This window comes from Helianthus annuus, chromosome 5 (genome assembly GCF_002127325.2).
Source record: "Helianthus annuus cultivar XRQ/B chromosome 5, HanXRQr2.0-SUNRISE, whole genome shotgun sequence".
In the NCBI taxonomy this organism is placed as follows: domain Eukaryota; kingdom Viridiplantae; phylum Streptophyta; class Magnoliopsida; order Asterales; family Asteraceae; genus Helianthus; species Helianthus annuus.
In genome coordinates, this window is record NC_035437.2 from 171,309,908 (window position 1) to 171,332,449 (window position 22,542).

At 35.9% G+C, this 22,542-nt stretch overlaps 3 protein-coding genes across 4 annotated transcripts; 1 reads left to right on the plus strand and 2 right to left on the minus strand.

The window, feature by feature from the left end:
• The first annotated feature begins 1,972 nt into the window (after window positions 1-1,972).
• Window positions 1,973-8,439, plus strand: LOC110942101 (syntaxin-52). 2 transcript variants are annotated; one of them, XM_035990406.1, is made up of 7 exons: window positions 1,973-2,428; window positions 3,318-3,539; window positions 4,461-4,666; window positions 5,429-5,529; window positions 5,632-5,676; window positions 5,785-5,928; window positions 8,148-8,428. In XM_035990406.1, exons 2-6 carry the CDS (start codon window positions 3,325-3,327, stop codon window positions 5,899-5,901), a joined length of 684 nt encoding a protein of 227 aa, XP_035846299.1. In that variant the 5' UTR covers window positions 1,973-2,428; window positions 3,318-3,324; the 3' UTR covers window positions 5,902-5,928; window positions 8,148-8,428. The 2 variants fall into 2 exon arrangements, with proteins under 2 accessions (XP_035846299.1, XP_022039509.1); XM_022183817.2 differs by lacking the exon at window positions 5,785-5,928 and having other exon boundaries at window positions 8,148-8,439.
• A 4,138-nt stretch (window positions 8,440-12,577) lies between these two features.
• LOC110942100 (V-type proton ATPase subunit e1) lies at window positions 12,578-17,769 on the minus strand. Its single transcript, XM_022183816.2, has 4 exons — window positions 17,632-17,769; window positions 17,381-17,512; window positions 15,298-15,345; window positions 12,578-12,919 (listed from the first exon to the last, which is right to left on the minus strand). Exons 2-4 carry the CDS (start codon window positions 17,476-17,478, stop codon window positions 12,853-12,855), a joined length of 213 nt encoding a protein of 70 aa, XP_022039508.1. The 5' UTR covers window positions 17,479-17,512; window positions 17,632-17,769; the 3' UTR covers window positions 12,578-12,852.
• A 1,029-nt stretch (window positions 17,770-18,798) lies between these two features.
• LOC110944092 (probable long-chain-alcohol O-fatty-acyltransferase 5) lies at window positions 18,799-19,815 on the minus strand. The gene has a single exon (XM_022185807.1). The coding sequence runs from the start codon at window positions 19,813-19,815 to the stop codon at window positions 18,799-18,801; it is 1,017 nt and encodes a 338-aa protein (XP_022041499.1).
• Window positions 19,816-22,542: the final 2,727 nt, after the last annotated feature.

Here is a 22,542-nt window from a genome sequence, read left to right on the forward strand (position 1 = left end):
CTTTAATTTTGACAATAGCATGTTAACACCTTGTGTTTGACATTTAGAACATGCTAATTAAGAGCATAGGTGATTCAACTCAACGATTAAATCGATTGAATTGGTACCATAGCTCTGATACCAGTTGAAAGTTCAGTTTCTAGATCGTTTTCGTTACTGTTAGTGTTAGATACGTTCATAGACGAAAATTTGGATAAAGATAAACGAAATTAGTAGAAATTTCGTCAGCCTAACAGCGTCATCCCGTTTTATTTCATGCCGAAATACTTTACATCGGTTTAAGCTCCAATCACAACATGTCCAAAACTTATGACTCTATGCGCATAACCTTTATATATATAGACTCATTGTCCTGCGCATGACACCAACGCATGACTCCACTGAGCATGGTTGATGCGCTGCGCATGGCTCATGCTTTGCGTATCACTCTCATGCGCTATACAACTCTAATCCGAATAATAACTCATACATTAATCAACACATATTCAACACACACTCTAACTATCATATTCGCACAATAACAGACACACAACATGCAACAACAAATGTTGATTTTCTGAGATGCATGTTGTTTCCTTTATGAAGGTATTTCTGAATATAGCATCAGTTTTCCATGACGACGAACATGTTGGTTCATCTGAGACAATTTGCTTGATAAAGATTATGTTGGTTTGTTTGTTGTAATTTGAGGCCTTTGGGATAAAGTTTATTAAGTTTCATTCTGAAATGATTATGTTTTCTTTATATATAATTTAAACATTACCTTCAGGTTTTGGTCTCACTTGAAGGAAATGTTTTAAGTATATATACTAATTAAATAATTGCCAAGGAACTTAACAAAGTTGACCTATTATATTACGATATTGGTTTAGACTGGACAAGTAGAAATCAATGCTCAAAGGAAAGCTTTTACATAATGCAAGGGCAAACATATCATCTGACTAATGGAATCCCTACATACATGGTTCAAATTGAGAACACATGCATGCCACTTTCAGAAGGACGAAGCTTCATGTACCATCTCGGACATTCACTTGAGTTGTGGGATGTTAAGTTCCGCCATGCTCATCAACCCAATTGTGTTTAGGCGCATACATATTTCAACTTAATACAACTACGTGAAACAACGGTTGCAATAAATGATCCTTTCTAAGGTGAAGCTTGTCATTATTTAAGTACAAGGGAACCCGGCTTGTCCAAGGACCATCTCATCAATGGCACCAACACAATGTTCAAAAGTATTCGAATACGAAAATCTAATCCGAACTTCTGAAAATTCGTATATCTGAATCTTTCGGACCTGGATAGTGATTTTAAAAAAAATTGGATATGATATTCGAAAATCTATAAATTATTTTTTTAGATATCCGAAAAAGTCTGAATTATCCGAAAAATATCCAAAAATATAGCCGGATATCCGAAAATTTATATTCGTATATTCGAAATATCCGATTTAAAATTAAAAAAATAAATAAAAAGTAAGAAATAAAACAAATAAATGGATATTCAGATGTTTGAACTAGTTTTGTTTGAACTAGTTTTGAACACTCCTACATATTACTACTCAACGGGTTACCACATACTAGAAATAACTCAATAAGCATTTCTAATATAGTATAAGAAGGGTAGCGTATCGATATCATACTGAATCGATACTGACATGACTTAACATAAATCGTTACCAGTATTTATATTTTGCGGTTTTCAGTTTCATTTTGGTATTTTTCACTACCCATACCAAATCGATGTTGTACCACTATAAGGGTATGTGGTGTGGTGATGTTCCTAATCTCACCACCACGACCTTCCACATAAGCGCCACATCACTCCACCCTAGATGGTGTGGTCTATGACCCATCATCCTCTACCACTAATCAAATTCTCCCAATTAATTCAAGAAGACTCATGGTTGGTATGCATTGATAGGGGCGTAGTTTATCACACAAATCATGTCCCATGTACCAATCAACGTATGCAATTTCTAAAGAAACGGGTGCAAGGTGCTTGACAGCGTGCACCACCCATCAAGTCATCCATCCACTTAGCACGGCGTCGTTTTCAGACCCCGAAACATTTAAATGTTTTTGCCCTTATTATTTCCACACCAATTACTTCTCAATTCAAACACCATCTCTTTAAACCAACGTACCTCATGCATCAAAATATGTACACCAACCTGTAACAACCAACTTTCGCTCTGGAAACCTCTCACATTATTTTATTTCGTTTTCGTGCGTGTTATACAGACGGTGACGACAAGTCAAGGACAAATTCGCCGGTGAATGGTGGCGCCGTGTGTTTCCTACCACAAATCTTAAAATATTATTATCATCATCATCATTCAATAATTTCAAATCGACTATTAGATCTGTAAATCTGTTCATCTGATTCAATTTTATCTCACTGTTCGTATCACAGATCGATTGAGGTAAATTGTGTTTGTATTTGTTCAATTCTTCCTTTATTATATTCTATATGAAATTCAGATAAACAGATGTATGTACGATCGTGAATTCGTGATTGTTCGTCAACGACGTTGTCGGTGCCCTAATTTCTCTAAATTTGAACATATATAGCATTTGTTTGTAGAACAATTATAGGATTTGTTCGTAGATTGTGAAATTCGCAACGTTCATTTTGGTTGAATGATATATGGAACTAATTTTCGTATTAATTGATTCGGTTTTAGAGAGTTTAAAGTACTGATTATATACACACACATATATGTGTATGTGTGTATGTATATATTACCTGTTCATATATATGCACATATGTATCCGAGCGAGAATGTAGTCGGTAGGAATTAATTGATGTATTTTATACACACACACATATATGTGTGTGTATGTATATATGGATGGCGGCGCAGTTTGTTGCTCGTCTACCTGCTATCCTTATGTAATTTGCCTTGGTGATTGGAATGAAATTCAATTAACAATAAAAAAAAAACACGCAAGTATCCGAGTGAGAATGTAGTCGGTAGGAATTAGTTGATGTATTTTACACACGCTTGCATATATGTGTGTGTGTATTTCCTGTTCATAAACACATGTATCAGAGCGAGAATGTAGTCGGTAGGAATAATCTGATGTATTTTAAACACACACATATGAACATATATTTGTGTGTGTTTATGTATATATTTCCTGTTCATATACACACATGTATCAGAGTGAGAATGTAGTCGGTAGGAATTAATTGATGTATTTTACACACACATATGTATATATTTCCTGTTCATAAACACATGTATCAGAGCGAGATTGTAGCCTGTAGGAATTACGTGAATGTATTTTATGTGTCACAATGTTTTGCAGATCAATAATGGCTTCATCTGCGGATCTTTGGGTGAGGGAATATAACGAAGCCTCTAAACTATCCGATGACATCAGCAACATGATATCGGCAAGGAGTTCGTACGGCTCAGGGCCTGAAGCACAGCGCCATTCGTCTGCTATACGCAGAAAAATTACCATATTAGGAACCAGACTTGATAGCTTACAGTCTCTTCTTACAAAGCTTCCTGCTAAACAGCCATTGTAAGTCGGTATTTGACTGCTCATATTCATGTATGGGATTAATTAAGTATGTGATCCCAGAAATAATTAGTTGTATGATATTAATTTATGAGCGACAAAGTAAGTAGTATTGACTTCCACAGTTTAACATGGGATCTATTTGCATGATAGAAGGAAGTATGTCTAACACACTCATCTTTTCCTCTCATATGTTCTTAGTTCTAGGTGTTGATTTATGGAGATTCTTAGTAGCATGCTTCTGGGTAGTGAGTTTTTGCTATGTAACTAGTTCTATACATTGTCTTTCTTTTGAAATGCTTGTGTTTGAGATAGTTTTTTCATTTACTTTGGGTTAGAAAGAAGCACTTTTTTGTCGTTGCTATACACTTTTTGAAACTTTAACTTAATTAATTTGCAGCACCTAATACCTATATTACATGTATATATTTTCTTTTGACTATAATTGTAGCTTGATATGAAAGCATTGGCCGTTAGATGTTATGATGTGCTCATGCTTGTTTAACTGTAATGATAGTTTCTGGGACAAACCAAATGAGTGGAATTAAAAGAAGCTAATCCTATTTTTCCACTTATATCACGTATACGCCATCAACTCTTGAGTTTTCAGGTGAACATTTATGTTCAGTAATCTGGGGGGAGGGGTTGATTTTGAGCCACATAATGAAACTAACTTTTGTTTTGTAAGAAACAATGACGATGAAAATCGAGCTTGGGATGCAGCATCATGTTTAATCATTTGTTTCTGAATTGCATCTAAAATTTATTCCTAATTAGACTAGCATCGCCTAATCCGCGAGTGATACAAGTATATGATATATAAAGCGCAGATCTCATTAATTGATTTTCATCTATAATTATTCTTATTGAAGTTCTTATGCAATTATCTATGAACATTGGGAACATTTTACCTGTTATTTGCAGAACAGAGAAAGAGATGAATCGACGTAGAGATATGCTAACAAACATGAGAACAAAAGTTACACAGATGGCCTCTACGTTGAACATGTCAAACTTTGCTAACAGGGACAGTTTACTCGGGCCAGATACTAAGCCAGCTGATGTAGTTAGCAGGACAGCTGGTTTGGACAACTCTGGCATTGTTGGTCTTCAAAGACAAGTTATGAGAGGTGAGTTATTATTTTGTGATTAATTTTGAAGACATGTTTTACATGCACATTAACCTATTAAACTCTTGATTATGTCATGGATTACTTGTAACTCATTCCCTTGGCCCTTGTAAACATGTTTTACATGTACATACAACAATTGAAATTTGAAACATTGAAAGTGGGCTGATTGAAAAACATTATAGCTATACGGGGCATAACGGGTGGGTCATACAAGTTAAAAAAACAGTTATAAATAACAGGTTTTGTGGCAAAATGTGTATAATTTTAAGGCGGGTCAAAATGGGCTGAGTTGGGTCAACCCACTAATTTTTTTTTTGTGTTATTTCTATTTTATAATTAAGTAGTATACTATTATACTAAATATGTTTGTAAACACTATTATTATAGCAATTTCACCACACTTAATCCATTAGCATGAAAATAAAGCCCAAATCAACCTGGTGATGGGACATGTTTTTTAAAATTTTTAAATACTTGATACGATTATAAACACTTGCGTAATTGAAAAAGTAAAGATCTCTTTTTTATGATAAAACAATTTAGAAGTTTACAAAACACTTGATTATGTCATGGTTTACACGATCTGTTCAACCCATTTGACCTGTTTCTTTTGTTGTTAAAGTTTTAAAATTTCACCAGCTTAACCTGCGGTGCGGGGCGTGAAGCTAAAGCCCAAATCAGCCTGTTTTCACATAAACAGATCGAAATTGACAACCCTATCTATTTTCTGGTAATGAATCATGTTATTTTGAGTTACAGAGCAAGACGAAGGCCTAGAAAAACTGGAGGAGACAGTGCTAAGTACCAAACATATTGCATTGGCGGTCAATGAGGAACTTGATTTGCACACTAGGCTCATTGTATGTCACTTTCTTATTCTATACATAATGGCTACTCTAAGAGTTTATGAATGCAGCATTAGTGATATTAAAAACTTTTGCTTTGCTCTTTTTGATATGCAGGATGACCTTGACGAACATGTGGATGTCACAAATTCCCGACTCAAGGTGACACTTTTGTTAATTAACTTGCTTGATATAAGAATAAGAACTCGATAATCATCAATGAAATATTTTGAGTTCTTTAGTTGTTTAAATGTTCCTTTTCGGAACTAGGTTCTTAAGGGATATGGCAACTATGTAGCACGGGGACTCCATTTATGTGGCCGTACCCGTATCGGGTACTTGTCGGGGACGGAAAGACCATGGGTACTCGTCAGGGACATTTCCTAAACGTCTCCAATGACGGGAACGTATCTGGTAGGAGTATCCAACCCGTTTCCATTTAATTTTAGGGTTTTAACCCTTTCAAATTCCACAATTGGCCATTAAATAAATAGACCTATCATATTCGGCTTCTCTAATCTCTAAACTCTCAAATATCATCATCTCTAATTCTCTATCGATTGCCGATCTCTCACTAGATGAACCGGAATTTGAAAATGCTTTGATTATTGATAATTAATTACCTTTGGAAGAAGTAGTATTTTTGGAATTTGTTTAATATATTTTTATTTTTTTATATTTTTTATTGCCGTACCCGTATCTTGAAATTTTGAGTTTTGCCGTTCCTCGTTCCCGTATCGTCCCCGTACCCCGATCCCGATCCCGTACCCCTTCCGTAGAGAGAGAGAGACCTGTGAGAGAGAGAGAGATCTGTGAGAGAGAGAGAGAGACCTGTGAGAGAGAGAGAGAGAGAGACCTGTGTGATGGCGGAGGTGGTGCGGTGGTGGTGGCGGAGGTGGTGCGGTGGTGGTGGTGGTTGTAGAGAGAGAGTGTTCTGTGAGAGAGAGAGAGACCGTAGAGAGAGAGAGAGGCGGTGGTGTGATGGCGGAGGTGGTGCGGTGGTGGTGGCAGAGGTGGTGCGATGGTGGTGGTGGTTGTAGAGAGAGAGAGTTTGTAGAGAGAGAGAGAGCAGAGAGAGAGAGCTTGTGTGTGTTGTGTGTGTGAAGTTGTTTTTGAAGGAAAAAAACAAACCCTCTTCTCCTTGCAGACTGCAGACATTTGGGCCACATCTTCTCTTGCAGATGCCTGCAGATGTGGTTCGCAGACTACAGACATTTTACATCTGAAAAAACAAACAGCACCTTAGTATGGCAATGTAATGTCCTATTGAGGTGGTAATATTAACCCACTTTTGCAAAAAAACTACTTAATTTGGGTTATATTCTAGGGCTAACGAATGACATCGAAATAAACTTTACGGTTCTTCTCCATTTTAGCAACCAACTTCAAATTAAGTGCACTTGCATTTTATCACCAATTGCAGGGTCTTTTTTTGTATATGTCACGTGACATCTGATGACGTACAATGTCTATTTTTCATTTAAGTTTTTGAAAAAAAGGATCATTTTCAAACATGCAAATAAATTGTTATTTTGATCTTTTTTTACCTAAGCATTTTTTGAGTATGTTGCATCTGATGTGGCAGTTGGCATGCCATCAACCAGTGCCACATCAGTAGTTTACAAGTAAATCATTTAAAATGATTATGGTTTCTATTTTTGCACCTATTCTAAAGTTGGTTGGTAAAATCATGAAAAAAGTTGATATTTGTTTCTGTCATGTAGTTATTTCTATATTTTGTCGAAAACGCATCACATAGAAATGCAGCATTATGGTCAAACAATATACTGTAGCCTTATATATTTACAAGTGTTTATAACCTCTTAAATTGAGTTATTCAAAAATTTGATCATTATGTCGATAATATACTAAATTACTAATTATTATTTACAAAATCCAAAGAATTGTACAAAAAAGCATGGTTGTTAAAAGCCATCGCCTCTTGCGCCTAGGCCCATTTTTCAGGCGAGGCGAGTCAGTTGCGCTTTAAGTCGAGGAAATTGCGCTTTAATTCTCTAGGTGATGGTTCAGGCACATTCCGGCGAGATTCCTAGATTCCTGAGAGTTTCCGCCCAAAGTCTCTAAATTCCAACAAGATTCTAGCAAGAATTCTTCTTTTATCTAAGGAAAACTACTTTTTTACACTAATACACCAACATTTTAGAACTTTTTGTACTAAATAGATGATATAAAGTGTTATATGATAGAATTTTGTTTATTTTATTTAAAGAATAGTATTCTTTTTCTAATACATAATATGTTTTAATTTTTTTTTCATTATACGCCTTATTTTTCTCAGGCCCTCGCTTTTTTTGCGCTTTGCGCCTAGGCCCCAGGCGAGGCCTATGCGCCTTGAGTGTGCCTAACGCCTTTAATACTATGCAAAAAAGAATTTTGGTGGGCTAACCCAACCTGTTTTGACCACAAACTAAAAATGTTTCCGTTTTGACCCGTCAAACTGACATTCTGCCACCTATAATGTTACGTCTACTCATCTCCGGGAGCCCAGAAGCAGATTTTTCTATCTGTTACTTTTTTGACAACTTTTTATTATACTTGTAATTTTTTTTTGTTTTACTTTATTGGTGTTTGAATCTTAAAATTTGTGTGTTTGTTCTTTTAATAAAAAACAGAGAGTGCAAAAGAATCTGGCGATTCTGAATAAACGCGCCAGGGGTGGCTGCTCGTGCTTATGCATGTTGATATCTGTTGTTGGGATTGTTGTGCTGGTCGTTGCTATATATATGATTCTAAAATACTTGTGATAAAGAAACAAAGGTAACAGTTTCTATATATCTATATTTCATGTCTGAGACAAGCTTCTCGACCTGTTTATCTTTTGTTTCCACTTTTGATATCTGTTTGTACCATAACTCGTGTTTTAATTAAACAGCCTTTTGCGCATATTTACTTGTGGATTGCTTATTAAAACTGTTTATCTATTTTGAGGGTGTTTGGAATTGAATATCTAAATTGGTTGTTTGCGAGTGAAATAAGATGTTTCCGTAAACAATTTTAAGTATTTTGTTACCATTGATCTTGGTTTGAAAAGTCCCGCAAAAAAAAAAAAAAAAAAAAACCCCGCATCAGGAGCGAACTTCTGGAGTTCTGGGTCAAAATTGGTCATAATTTGGGTATATATTTTGAAAAGTCAACTTAATAAAAAGGTTGATATGTAAAACAGATAAGAGAGACGACGCTTCTGGTTGTAAATATAGCTTATTTGGTTGTAGTCTTGTAGATAGAGCAACGTCTTCGTATGTGATGCGCGCGCCTTGTGCCTCGGTTTTTGAGACCTAGACACCTTGGAGCACATCAGGCTTCTTGAGTTCTAGTTTGTGTATCGGTTGATATGTATGCTTATATTTCTGGGGTTGATTCATTCGACACACTCGTTCTACACATGTGATTTGTATTTGTAGCATAACCCCCATGGTCAGTAGTCAGTACTGGAAGAAGACATGAAAAAGCCATAAATTACCAAGAACATTTTCCCAGACGATAACAGGTACCTTCAATAACAATACTTGTGCCTTTACAAGGGGTGTACATAACTCGGTCTGGACCATTGAAATTGGTATGACCAGGGAAGGACTGGGACCATGTGTAGTCTGGGTCTCGATCCATGATTTGAAAAAGTTTGGTTATTGGTTTGATCCGGTTTGGTGCCCTTATGGTGTGGTTTGGTTTGGTCTTATCAAGACCCAGATATTTTTTATTCGGTTTTAAGGAAACGACCTTGTTTAGGCTAGGAATCGGTGGCACAAAGATTTAGTTCTGCTTGCGTTCTAGTTCTAAAAGGGTACCTAACCGACAAGGCATGTTGACGGGTTGAAGTTGATGCACGTGAATACAAGTTGTATAAACCTTAACTTATACACATTTAAAATAACTGAACAAATTTTAATAAGGTTGTAAGGAAAATTGGTATTTAATAAACCAACCTTTAACCAGTTGGTAAATAATAATCTAACCTACAGAATTGGTATATAATAATCCTACCTATTAACATGTTGGTACTCAATGAACTTCCGTTAATTTTTTTTTAACTTAAGTTAGTTTTTAACTTTTATTTATTACACAAACAGCCCCTGTAGTTATAATTTACTAGTTTTAAGTTTTATTTATTACACAAACAGACCCTGTAGTTATAAAAAAAATCATAAAAATTCTAAAAAATCAAAAAATTTCTAAAAAATCAAAAAAAAATATAAAAAATAAAAAAATCATAAAAATTCTAAAAAATCAAAAAAACTCTAAAAAATAAAAAAAAACTAAAAAATCATAAAAATCCTAAAAAAATCATAAAAAAATAAAAAAATTCTAAATAATCAAAAAAATTCTAAAAAAATCAAAAAAACTATAAAAATTATAAAAATTATAAAAATCCTAAAAAATTCCAATAAGCACCACCACCACCACCACCATATTCATCTTCTCCACTAACCCATCTCACAAAACCCTATTCAATCCACCAATTGTCTATTTTCAAGAAATACCCACATGGATGTTGATAGGTTTACGGAGAAAACCTACAAACTCCCAAGATAGATAACCCTTAGAGGGGGTCAAGCTCCAAGAACACAAGACAAGAAGAGACTATTTTTTCCACAATTTTTCTTCTCCTCTTTTTGTCATTCCTTCAATCTATTTAAATACATAAAATGCATAACTGAAATAATAGTGCAAAACATAAATAAATGTGAACATGGGTGATCATGGATGATAACTACCCTATAATGGTCAAAACTAATCTATCATGCATAACGTGGAGATGGGTCAGGTGCATGGGTTGTGATGCATGAGCCATGAGGCACGTATCAGATGTGGTCGCTATTGACTCCTCAATTTCATCGTACCAAACAACCCCTAAACTTAAACTCCCCCTTTTCAGATTACCATCAAGAACACCCCCACGAGTCTTACATTGTACCCCTCTTCGATTCAGCCACAAGATTGCTCTAACAAACTTTTACGATTCAAGATTCACCACTGTTGTTCAAAAAGACAGAGGCTTGAGATCTGTTTGGGTCAAAAGTAGCAGCAGTCTTGACAACCCCTCAACTTTGGGTTCCAGTTTTCTTGAAATCTTGGTGAAAAAGGGTTTGATTTTGGGGGCTGTTTGTTGTGTGTTGGGATGCAGAGGGGTTTTGGCTGCGGAAGGGGTTTTAAATGGTGGGAATTTTGTGGGTTTGGAGCAGGTTAAAGGGTCTATGGTCAATTATATGCCAAAAGTTTTGATGGTTCTTAAGGTTTTGAAGGAACAGGGGTTGATTTTGGCTGCACTTTTTGGTTTGTCTGCTTTTTATTTCTATGGCTGAGACTTCAATTACAACTCTTTGGCCTTGGAAGGTATTAGTTAATGTTTTTTTTTTGTTGTTTGCACCTGGTTAACAAGATCAAACAATCATAAATTTCTAAGTTTTTTGTGCATTTTAATTGATTTTTTAGATTTTTTTTTATTTTTTTTAGGATTTTTATGATTTTTTTTTTTGGATTTTTTAGAATTTTTTTGATTTTTATGATTTTTTTATAACTACAGGGTCTGTTTGTGTAATAAATAAAACTTAAAACTAGTAAATTATAACTACAGGGGCTGTTTGTGTAATAAATAAAAGTTAAAAACTAACTTCAGTTAAAAAAAATTAACGGAAGTTCATTGAGTACCAACATGTTGATAGGTAGGATTATTATATACCAATTCTGTAGGTTGGATTATTATTTACCAACTGGTTAAAGGTTGGTTTATTAAATACCAATTTTCCGTTTTTAAATAGGTTGACTTTTTTAATTACAATATACCATGAACCGATGAACACAACCTATATATTGAACAATTTAGATACATTAACTCAAAACACAACCTGATATTTTTTAAACCTAATAATTTAAACGCGATACACTTTATTTATATGTGGTGGGGGGGGGGGGACTTTTCGCTAAGTAGTGTCCGGTATGTAGTTTTCGTATAGAATTTTTTAGGTATATACGTTTTCGACCCCCCGGTTTTATATTTTTTTTAGGTATATACGTTTTCGACCATCCAGTCGAAAATCTCAAGCTTCACTATTGCGTATGGGAGGTTTTGTATAACATGAAATATATTGGCCACACTAACACTCAACATTCACATGTTGACCAAGGATCTTGTGGCTACAGAGTAAAGTCATGCCTAACCCACCCACACCCACCCAGCGTGGTGTTCCACGCCCATATCGCCCACGTGGAGCACCCCATGCCCACTTTTCTCTTCCACTACTAGTACTACGTAGAAAGCCTATTACAAATAAGTATTAAGGTATAACTTTATGCGTATGATATTACTAAAGTTTAATCTCCAGGAAATTGACGATCTCTGCAGGTAGGTCAGAAAGTGACAGGAAATTCTTCTTCTCTTCTTTTTCTTTCTAAAGTTTCTGTAACTTTAACTTCTAGTTATGTGGCTGGAAAAGATTAGTAAAACAGGCAATTAATAATCTTTCACATAATGGAAGTCTTCCATCTTGTCTTTTCAAACATGATAATTAGAACTATTTAAATTCACATTTCTACTAGTATTAGCTTCCATCGTTCACACAAGTCTTAACCCAATTACAAGGGCCAATAGCTCTCATACCACTCTTCATCTGTTTTATCTTTTATCTTGAGGTTTATCAAATGTTTAATGAAGAACAATTTATTGTTTCTGGTCTAGCGGTCTTCCGAGCATATAACTCCTCAAGCTTGTTCCACAAAGTACGAACATGAGTCTCGCCACTAATAAGGTTTAAAACATTATCATCAACCCCTGGCGAATATAACCACAAACCTTTCTGCACAAGATATTCCATAGTAATAATATCATTTGCCGTAGATTTGCAGGTGACATTTCTTTCTTTTGTCTTTGTTTTGATTCCATATGCTTGAAATACAATTTAAACGCGACATCATTTTACGTATATATCGAATATAAGATACATAAAGATTTAATTAGGTTGTCCGCACGGATCTTTAAGCGAGTGCTTCTGTATAATAAAGTACTAATACGCGAAAAGAAACCAAACACAATACAAAGAGGAAAATATTAAAAAATCAAATTTATTTTATTCCACAAGCTCAAGAATGAACAAGAAAGCCAAGTAACAGAGCATTAAATCCTCATATAACAAATAGCAAGATAATTAAATGCAAAGATGTTTGCAGTTCATACCAATCTTTAACATATTACTATTTTGAATTAAATAAATTCAGAAAAAATCACTCCTCATTAAATTCAGATCCATCCCATCCTTAATTTAATTCACAAATGCTAAAAGGCCAAGAAGGAGGTTGTTACTGCATTTGCTTTCTGAGGTTGCTTCATTCTCCTTCACTCAAAATTGGGACTATGAGTGGGTTCATCTGTGCAAGATAAACAATTGCCCACCTGCCAAAATCCACAAAAATATATTTTCCTTATTAATTTATAGACTATTGTGTGTGTGTGTGTGGGGGGGGGGGGGATATTGCACGGTCCTCCCAACCGCTGGAGTGATCCCACTCCACAAGCTAGCTTAGCCCCATAGCTGCCTGGCGGTTAATACCCAACCCGACGCGAGATCCTGGAGGGTGTACCTGCTAGGATTCGAACCGGGGTCCTCTAGGAAGAGGTGAGTGAGGCTGGCCACTGGGACACCCCAAGTGGTTATTTATAGACTATTGTGTCACACTCACACACACAGAGATAGAAACCACGAGAACCGCATAAACACTTGTATATACAGATGCGTTCGGTATAAAACCAATTTTAAGTAAAGAAACGTGAGAATCACATTAACGCTTATACATTGTGCTGACCATATATAAGGGGAGAGAGAAAGAGGGACCGTTATGCGGTTACATAACCATCTTATGTATCACTAGTTAAAGCCAAAGTAGTAGTGTTTATGCAGTTCTCACAGTGCTCTAGTTGTTCTTTGATAAAAAACTTACAAACTATTTTCTTTGATGAGTAAAGTAAAAAAGAGAGGGAGTTAAATGCCATTTTAGTCCCTGTGGTTTGGCCATTTTGCTAGTTTAGTCCAAAGGTTTGAAACGCTGCCATTTTAGTCCAAATAGTTTCAAACGTTGCCATTTTAGTCCACTGGGTTAACTTCATCCATTTTTTCTGTTAACGAGAATGGCAATTTGGTCATTTTATATGGTCAAACTGCCCTTCTAGTTAACAGAATTACATATAAAATGGCTGAATTGCTCTTCTCGTTAACATAAAAAATGAATGAAGTTAACCCAGTGGACTAAAATGGCAACGTTTGAAACTATTTGGACTAAAAAGACAACGTTTCAAACCTTTGGACTAAACTGACAAAATGACCCAAACCGCAGGGACTAAAATGGCATTTAACTCAAGAGGGCTTAGGCTTAAGTGTGGTTATTTTAACTTTTAAGTATTCAATTTATAAACTATGACAACAGTTTAAATTATCTTATCATTTAGGTTCTAGATTTATATGCTTATACATGGACATACATATAACACAGTCTAGTAAAAATTTAAGAATCAATGAATCACAAAGTTCATCTATCATACATTTGTATCTTCACACCAGTATCTTTGAAGCAAAAATAGAAAATTAGTATAAAACAAATTGCAACCAAGGAGTAGGTAAGTGCAAAATTTACCTCTTATGCGGTTTAGGGTTGCTCGTCTGGAGGGTGTTTTTTTTTTTTTTTTTTTTTTTTTTTTTAACTTAGAAATAAGGGCAAATTGCATATAAGATAATCAAATTTGGTCACTGCTCCACTTGCGGTGTGCACATATAATGTATATATGTGTGGGCGCTCGGAGGGCAAAAGTGAAATGGTACCAACTTTAACGTTGTTTTACTAATTTCGTGAAAATAACGTTAAAAGCGGCAGATGATTAATCATGCATCATGTGGTGACGTTGATAGCTGAAGGACACGGGGGTACATGCACCAATCAGTCTCTGTCCCGATTGTTTGAGTGTTATGTGTCTTAGGTCCAAGGCTTGATACAAAACTACAATCGAGCCGGGGGCCTCACTGGAAGCAGCCTCTCTATTCCTACGGGGTAGAGGTAAGGCTGTCTACATCTACCCTCCTCAGACCCTACCTTAGCTTTTCTATTTGTGGGATTTACTCATGATAATGATGATAATCAAATTTGGTCAACTTTTAATTCTGTGACCAATTTTTTTGACCCTAGAGAAACCATCAAAGTGTCAAAATCTTGAACTTAAGGTACCTATCTAAGATAACTGACTGGTTTACCGTTTACAGTCGGATAGAAGTAGCTATGGTCAAAGCAACCAACATTATGTAACCCCAGAAAAAAAAAAACCATGAAAGTTTCAAAATCTTAAATTTTAGGTAACTACTTAAGATAATTGCTTTCCATGCATCACATCAGAAAGGTCAAATTGGTCAAAGTTACCGAATCGTCAACTTCCACCTTATTATAGGTCATACTGCTAAATAAATAAAAAAAACGGGTGTTCGGTCTAACTCGCAAAAAAACGCATTAATTCTGTTTCTTGCAGTCATATGCATTCTTATTTTATAGGTCTATGGAACACTATAATCATGTAACTATAGAAGATAACTCAAAACGGCTGTTCGGTTTAACATACGTAGAATATTCTCTACCCATGTAATATATGATCATAAATCAATGTTTTATCTTGATAACAAAATGCCATCCACAAACTCATACAGTTGACCCGCATACGAGATAAAGGGATTCGAAGGATTATGAAATATATATTTATAAAAAACTTGCATAAGGATAAAGAGACAAACTTACATCATCCAACAGCATATAGTAGCAGTAATCACCAATGTAAGGTGGAACCTGCACAAAGTTTTATAAGTTTCATGGATATGTCGGATAACTATAATGCAATAATGTCACCAATGCATTTTGGACACAATGGCTAAAGATGAGAGAACTCGACAGTTAATTGTGCTCGGGTGAGAGAAATTCCTGGACGGTGACCTCCTAGGAAGTTTTCACCCAAGCAACCAAAATTAAATTTGTTAGTAAATAGTAATATGGACGTTTTTAGTATGGAATTTGGTTCTTATCCAACTTCATTAAGATAAAAGATTGATGAACCCATAGTTGTCAATAGCGTCGCCACTATGGTCGCTATAGCGAATAGCGTAGCGTATAGGTCAAAGGTCGCTAGGGTAAATAGCGGGATTTCAGTTTATTTACTTTTTATTTTTGTAAATATAAATAGCGATTAAATCATCATCATCATCATACTCAATAAATCCCACCAATAGCGAAGCTAAGGTAGGGTCTGAGGAGGGTAGATGTAGACAGCCTTACCTCTACCCCGTAGTAATAGAGAGGCTGCTTCCAGTGAGACCCCCGGCTCGATTGTAGTTTTGTATCAACCCTTGGACCTAAGACACATAACACTCAAACAATCGGGACAGAGATTGATCGGTGCATGTACCCCCGTGTCTTTCGGCTATCAACGTCACCACATGATGCATGATTAACCATCCGCCGCTTTTAACGTTATTTTCACGAAATTAGTAAAATAAAGTTAAAGTTAGTACCATTTCACTTTTGCCCCCCGAGCGCCCACACATATATACATTATATGTGCACACCGCAAGCGGGGCATATAAATAGCGATTAAATATAGTCATAAAATAGCTGGATTTTAGGTTTTTGTTAAATATACATGTAAAATAGCGTGTATACCAGGGTATTTTGATATAACTATACATATAAATTTTATTTTTTTTTCTATTCGCTATACCTTATCGCTATTTATCGTTATTTGCCATTAACAACTATGGAACTCCGACACTTGATTCTTATTTATTTCTGATCACAAAACTACATTAGGATGGAAGATTGATGAACCGTAATAATAATTTGAATAAGTTTATAGTTTGGTATCCATGTTTTCAAAAATTCTAGAGGTAAGACATGCCTACATATTCCCTAATTTGATATCCATGTTTTCAAAACTGATAAACAAGACTAGAGTCTATAATTTCAATTAGGGTTGTAAACGAACCGTTCGTGTTCGTTCGCTAAGGAATGAGCATGTTCATGAACTGTTCACGAAAGCTTACCGAATGAGATTTGTTCGTGTTCGTTCATTAAGGAAATGAACGACCGAACATAAACGAACGCAAACGAACACAATAACACAAATACATGTACACGAACATACATGAACACAAACAAACATTCATGCACACAAACAAATACGAACAACATATATTCATTTTAGAATAAAATCTGAATTTCCCATCACAAAGATTAAGAAGAATCCACCAAAATTAATTACGTACTTAATCTAATTATCCGAATATAGTTGACACAATTGTCATAAACATAACTAACACAAAAATTAAGAAATTTCTCAAGTTTTAACAAAGATGTTGGCAAAGGCATATAGTATAACTAGATTTCAAGAATTTTTTAAAACTCAAACCAATAAAATAAAAAAATATAGCATATAAAAACCTTAATGTAAACAAACAAGGATGAACAAACATAACTGAACACATTATCAAACGTTCACGAACATAAACGAACGCACACATCCTCTGTTCATGTTCGTTTGTTTCGCTTAACTAACAGAATTTCTTGTTCGTGTTCGTTCCTTTAATAAACGAACGAACTTCCCGCCGAACAGTTCAGGAACTGTTTGCTGAACGTTCGGTTCGTTTACAGCTCTAATTTCAATCAAACAAACATCAATCAAACAAATTTACCCCATTTCCTGCAACAAGGATGACACAACAATACATATATATGTAATTATGCATACACACATATATCAACAACAACAACAACAACAACAAGAAAACATTGACCAAATCTGAAACCAAAACATAGTAAAATCGAAACATACAGATTCGCAGAAGGGCCTTTATTGCAGCAGACACGTGTGCAAAAGCAGGCAACGATCCCGATCACGATGAAAGTTAGGGTTGTAACGACAAACCCCATGATGTTTAGATCGATATCGCCAATCAAATTAAATCTAAATAAATCATAAAAACAGATCGAATTATTAGAAGAAAAAAAAATTATATTAAATAAGAATATTTTAACGGATTGCTCGACTAGATGATATAATTCATTAAAGAAAATATAACGGACCTGATCTCCGGTGGCCGGCGACGGTTCCTTGTGGTTGTTCGGAGCTCCCCTTGAAACAGATTTTTAACTTATCAACTACCTTCTGAAGATCCGACCCGATTAGCTTCTTTAACGGGTTTCGTCTTCTGGCCCAATAACTTCACTTGGGCCTTATGTAAAACTGAAGTCGTCTTCTGGCCCAATAACTTCACTTGGGCCTTATGTAAAACTGAAGTCGTCTTCTGGCCCATAAGGCAAATTGAAACAAAATAAGAATGATACTAACTCCAAACAAAAGTCTCCTATTTTGAATTTTCAAAGTCTTTATTTATAAACTTTGACCTTAAATAATTTTGTTTATGTTAGATAATACTTGATGAAAGTTATATGATTTAAGTGTGTTTTACAAGTGTTTTTATCGGGTTAATTTTCATCAAGTTTTATATAACAAAAAAAATATATAATTAAAGTCAAAGTTTATAAATAAAGACTTTGAAAATTCAAAATATGACACTTTTAGTAGGACGGAGGGAGTAATATTTTGTTCTCTCAACCACGATACGTGTTGCTATTGATATGATTATTTTTATAATAATTTGAAAGATAATAGTTCTTTCGACCACGATACGTGCTGCTATTATATGATTATTTTTATAATAATTTGATAAGTTACAACAACGTATAGAAGTTACCTTCCTTTTCATGTTAGGAGGGTGAACATAACGATGTCATTGTAGTTTAAAAAACATGATACATTTCGTAAGAGACAACATTGTAGCATCAATGTAATCATTTTTTATTTTATTTTATATACCAAAATAAAAATTCAATAACCTCTACTGCATATTAATCATGGTTATATTTTTTATAACAGCCAACTAAATCACCGGATAAGCATTCTGCGATGCCCTCAATCGAGCAAATGCATCCCCTCCTCCATAACGGTCAGAGTTGGATGCATACCCAAGCCACCAGTTTCAAGGAAAACCCGCCGTTCGAGGGTCCACTGCGGTAAATCACGGTTCGGCTCAGTTTTGAACTGGCGAAACTTCATTGTTACCACCAATGTTCTTTAAAGTGATGCTAGTGGGAGTTGGACTTAAGATGATGAGACAAATCAAATAACTAACCATTAGAATATGTGCACCAAACAACATACGGTGTACTACATTAACCAAACCCATGAATTCATAAATATTTAGATTTTACAGACTCGACAAGCGTCTTATACTCCCGAATCATTTTCTCATCCACACGCCCTCTAATAAACGGCGGAATAAACATCAAAACACCCGTCACAAACACGAAACCGATCGTCAACAACCACGCCACAACCTCCGGCAACCGCCATCGTCCACCACTCAACCCTCTCTTAACAATCATCTCCACCACCACACACACTCCATGCAACATAAAAAACGACGTCATCTCCCACGTGGGAGCCGCACGTGACAACTGGTAAACAAAAACCTCATGCATCAACCCTGAAACAAGAAACGACACCAATACTCCAGCCAGTGGGCCCCATTTATAGTTACAAAATGCTAACAGAACGGGTTTGTATACGGTGTGACGCAGCGTAGTTGTTACCAAGAGGTTCCATCTTCCCCAAAAGTTTTGTAACGATGTAGCGAGGTATGGATGATCGGACGGTGGTTCAAGCTCTAATCCGGTGAGAAGAAACAACAAAGCGTTGGATATGTACGCGACAATGTCGATTAGTAGAAATAGTAACCAACCGTATATGAACGATATGAGTTTTTGATGAACTCGAGTTCGGTAGTTCAATACTATTTTTACAAGTATGGAGAAGATGAGAAGCTCAAACCCTAGCTTGAACCGGAACCTGTTTGGAACCGAATTTGTGGAGTTATGATGCGCGGTTTTGGATTTGATTGGTAATGAAGTGAAGGTGATGAATTTGAGGAGTGAATAGGATGGGTGAAATGGGGAGTGATCGAGATCGAATGCGAAGCGGATGAGCTTGAAGTTTGTGAGCCATGTGGTGAATGAGAACGCGACCGCAGTTGGGAAGACGGAGGAGAAGAGGAGGGGTAGGATGGTGAAGAGGTAGAGGATTGGGATGAGAGAGATGAATCTACAAAGACCTTTTGGGAGCTTTGAAGATATGAAGTAGCAATAGGAAAGTGATGCGGTTATTGATGAGATGTAGATTATGAGGTTGTTAGCTATGGATGATCCCATGGTGTTGTTTGTGAGTTTGGTTTGGTTTGGTTTTGTTGATGAAGTGTTGAAATTGAAATGGTGAAGATGGTGGTTTGGATTTTTTGTTTTTCATTCTTTTTAAGTGGTTGTAGTTTTAGTTGTTGGGAATAGGTAACAAAAGAGTTGCAATGGAATGGTTAACAAGTTACATATTTGATTCTCTATCTCAAAGAATACAAAAGAAGTCATTTCTCTTTGGGATGTGGTGTAAATGTTAATAATGTTGAAGGAACTTCTCACTTCTTGACATGTGACTCGTTGGTTTTGTATGCATTTTATGTTGTTCTCTAGACTTGCATGTTATTGGTTCAAGCTAAAAATCATGGGGTATACGAACCATAAAATTGGTGGGGTGTTTCACTTTCCATCAATCACCACACTCAATTATGTTCCGCCACGTCATCGAACTTGGTTTCATCATTAGTGTTGAATTTTAGTATGGGTGCCCATTACTAGTGATGAATTTTTTTTTTATTTTTATTTTTAAAATAATAAATTAAAAATAATAATTTCATTTAAATAAAAAACAACATTTCTAGACATATTTTAGGTTACAACTTAAAAAAACATATAAAAATAAAAATATACATAAAGAAAACCTACTCCTCGTCCGAATCCGAAAATTCCAAACCTAAAGAACCCACAGGTTCAATTAAATCATATCTCAACCGAAAGTGAATTTCTTCATTGCGCAAGTCTTGTTGGACATTTTCGGGAACAGAAACTTGTGTAAGAGGATCTGGCACCCAATCTGGAGATATTGCACGTCCATCTTCTTTTATTAGCATATTGTGCAATATGATACACTCATATATTGTGCTGTGGATTGTTTTTTATTCATTGCATGAACCGGTCGGTTTAGTACGCCCCATCTACCCTTTAAAACACCAAAAGCCCTCTCAATATCTTTTCTTGCCGATTCTTGCAATTTCTTGAACGTCTTTTCTTTAACCTCGACATGAAATGAAAGGGCTTTCACAAAAACAGACCATGATGGGTAGATACTATCCACAAGAACATAGCCTCGTCTATAATATCTTCCGTTAACAAAAAAAGGCCAGAAGGGTGCGGTACCATCTGTTATGCTTTGAAACAACGACGACGTGTACAAAACATTGATGTCGTTGTTTGAACCAGGAACACCAAAATATGAATGCCAAAACCATAAATCATTCGACGTCACCGCTTCAAGTATGATGGTCGGTCTTTTGACGTCACCCCTAACATACGCCCCTCACAACTCTCTTGGACAATTTCTCCATTCGATATGTGTACAATCGATGCTACCGAGCATCCCTGGAAAATGCCATCTAGCCTCATGCGTGGCGTAAATACGTGTGATGTCGTGTCTCTTCGGTTTCATAGAAACTCATTTCGATACAATTTAATGATCGCGTTACAAAAGAATTGCAAACATTCACGTGAAGTTCTTGCCGACAAAGCTATGTATTCACAAATTGATCGGGAAGGTTACCTGTCGCTAATTGGCGAATGGCGGATGTGCATTTTTGTATCGGCGTGAAACTTCGTTTGCCCCTCCCGTCGTAACCTTCCTGAAACCATTCTTCGCTTGCTTCGATGTCTGCTACAATCTTTAAAAATAAATCTTTCGGTAAACGAAACCAATTCCTAAACGTTTCAGCATTGTAGACCGGATTCTCCACAAAATAATCATTCATTAACACTTCGTTGGCATGTATACGATCACGATCCACCGTTTCTTCTTTGGGCGGCTCAAACCTTCAAGTTCGTTATACACCTTCTCGAAAAAATCAAGCGTGTTATCATCGGTAGACGAAGAGCTATCAGTGTCTAGCGGAAATGAGTCGGTTGGGAATTCCATTTTTATGCAAGAAAGTGGTATAAAGTTATGTATTTGTGTAGGTGAAATATGTATTTGTGTGGATGGTATATATACAGTGTTTATTTTTTTAAACACGCCAACGGTAACCTCTCAATGGTAACTTTCAACTTTCAACACGCGTGGTCACTAGCACGCGTGGTCACAATGATCGGCGGCGGTGTTCCACACGTGGTCACCTACCCACCACGCTACTTCACGGGGCACCCCCACCCCCTTACGTATGCCACATGGGCTGCTGATGTATTTGCATATGTGAATATCCATCAAAGGCATCTAGTATCGGCGAGTATTTGTAATTAATTCCTTTAAAAGCATAAAGAGAGAGGGATGGTTCTGTATTCGTGGTATTTTATCAACGACAATGATTAAAAAATGTTGGAAATTTGGTGAATGGATATTTAATATATTTATAATTTAATGAAATTATAAAAATATTAATTAGAATCTTCATGTGGTAAATAAAAGAGAAACTCTTGAGTAGAGCTTCTTGATGACATTTAATTAGTTTTAATAGAGTTTTTAAGTCTCTAATTAAGTGAAACCTTTCACTAATCTTTAAGTCTTGTATAAATAGTAGGGTATGTGCCTCTTTTGTTACAACAAGAATATGGTATTGCTTGATACATGAAAACTACTAGAAGGAGGATGAACACTTGAAGACCAACTAAAGAGATGAGTACTCTCTACTTGTTTTCCACTACATGAGTTCAAACACTACAATTACCGGATGTAACCTTGGGCCCGTGAGCCATCTCCGGCAGTACAGACTGCTTCGGCTGTTGTACCCTGGGAGACAGACGCGTTGTCTTTAGAGAGGCGCGAAATCTGTTTTAAGGGAAGCG

What these genes read in the sequence shown, in the direction of transcription:
- LOC110942100 (XM_022183816.2), bottom strand. Translation starts at nt 17,478, where the DNA reads ATGGGGTTTGTCGTTACAACCCTAACTTTCATCGTGATCGGGATCGTT. An exon ending in AAAGGCCCTTCTGCGAATCT is followed by an intron (nt 15,346 to 17,380) that starts GTATGTTTCGAT and finishes AACTTTGTGCAG; the next exon opens with GTTCCACCTTACATTGGTGA. An exon ending in ACTATATGCTGTTGGATGAT is followed by an intron (nt 12,920 to 15,297) that starts GTAAGTTTGTCT and finishes GGATTTTGGCAG; the next exon opens with GTGGGCAATTGTTTATCTTG.
- LOC110942101 (XM_022183817.2), top strand. Translation starts at nt 3,325, where the DNA reads ATGGCTTCATCTGCGGATCTTTGGGTGAGGGAATATAACGAAGCCTCT. An exon ending in TCAAAGACAAGTTATGAGAG is followed by an intron (nt 4,667 to 5,428) that starts GTGAGTTATTAT and finishes TTTGAGTTACAG; the next exon opens with AGCAAGACGAAGGCCTAGAA. An exon ending in TCACAAATTCCCGACTCAAG is followed by an intron (nt 5,677 to 8,147) that starts GTGACACTTTTG and finishes AATAAAAAACAG; the next exon opens with AGAGTGCAAAAGAATCTGGC.
- LOC110944092 (XM_022185807.1), bottom strand. Translation starts at nt 19,815, where the DNA reads ATGGGATCATCCATAGCTAACAACCTCATAATCTACATCTCATCAATA.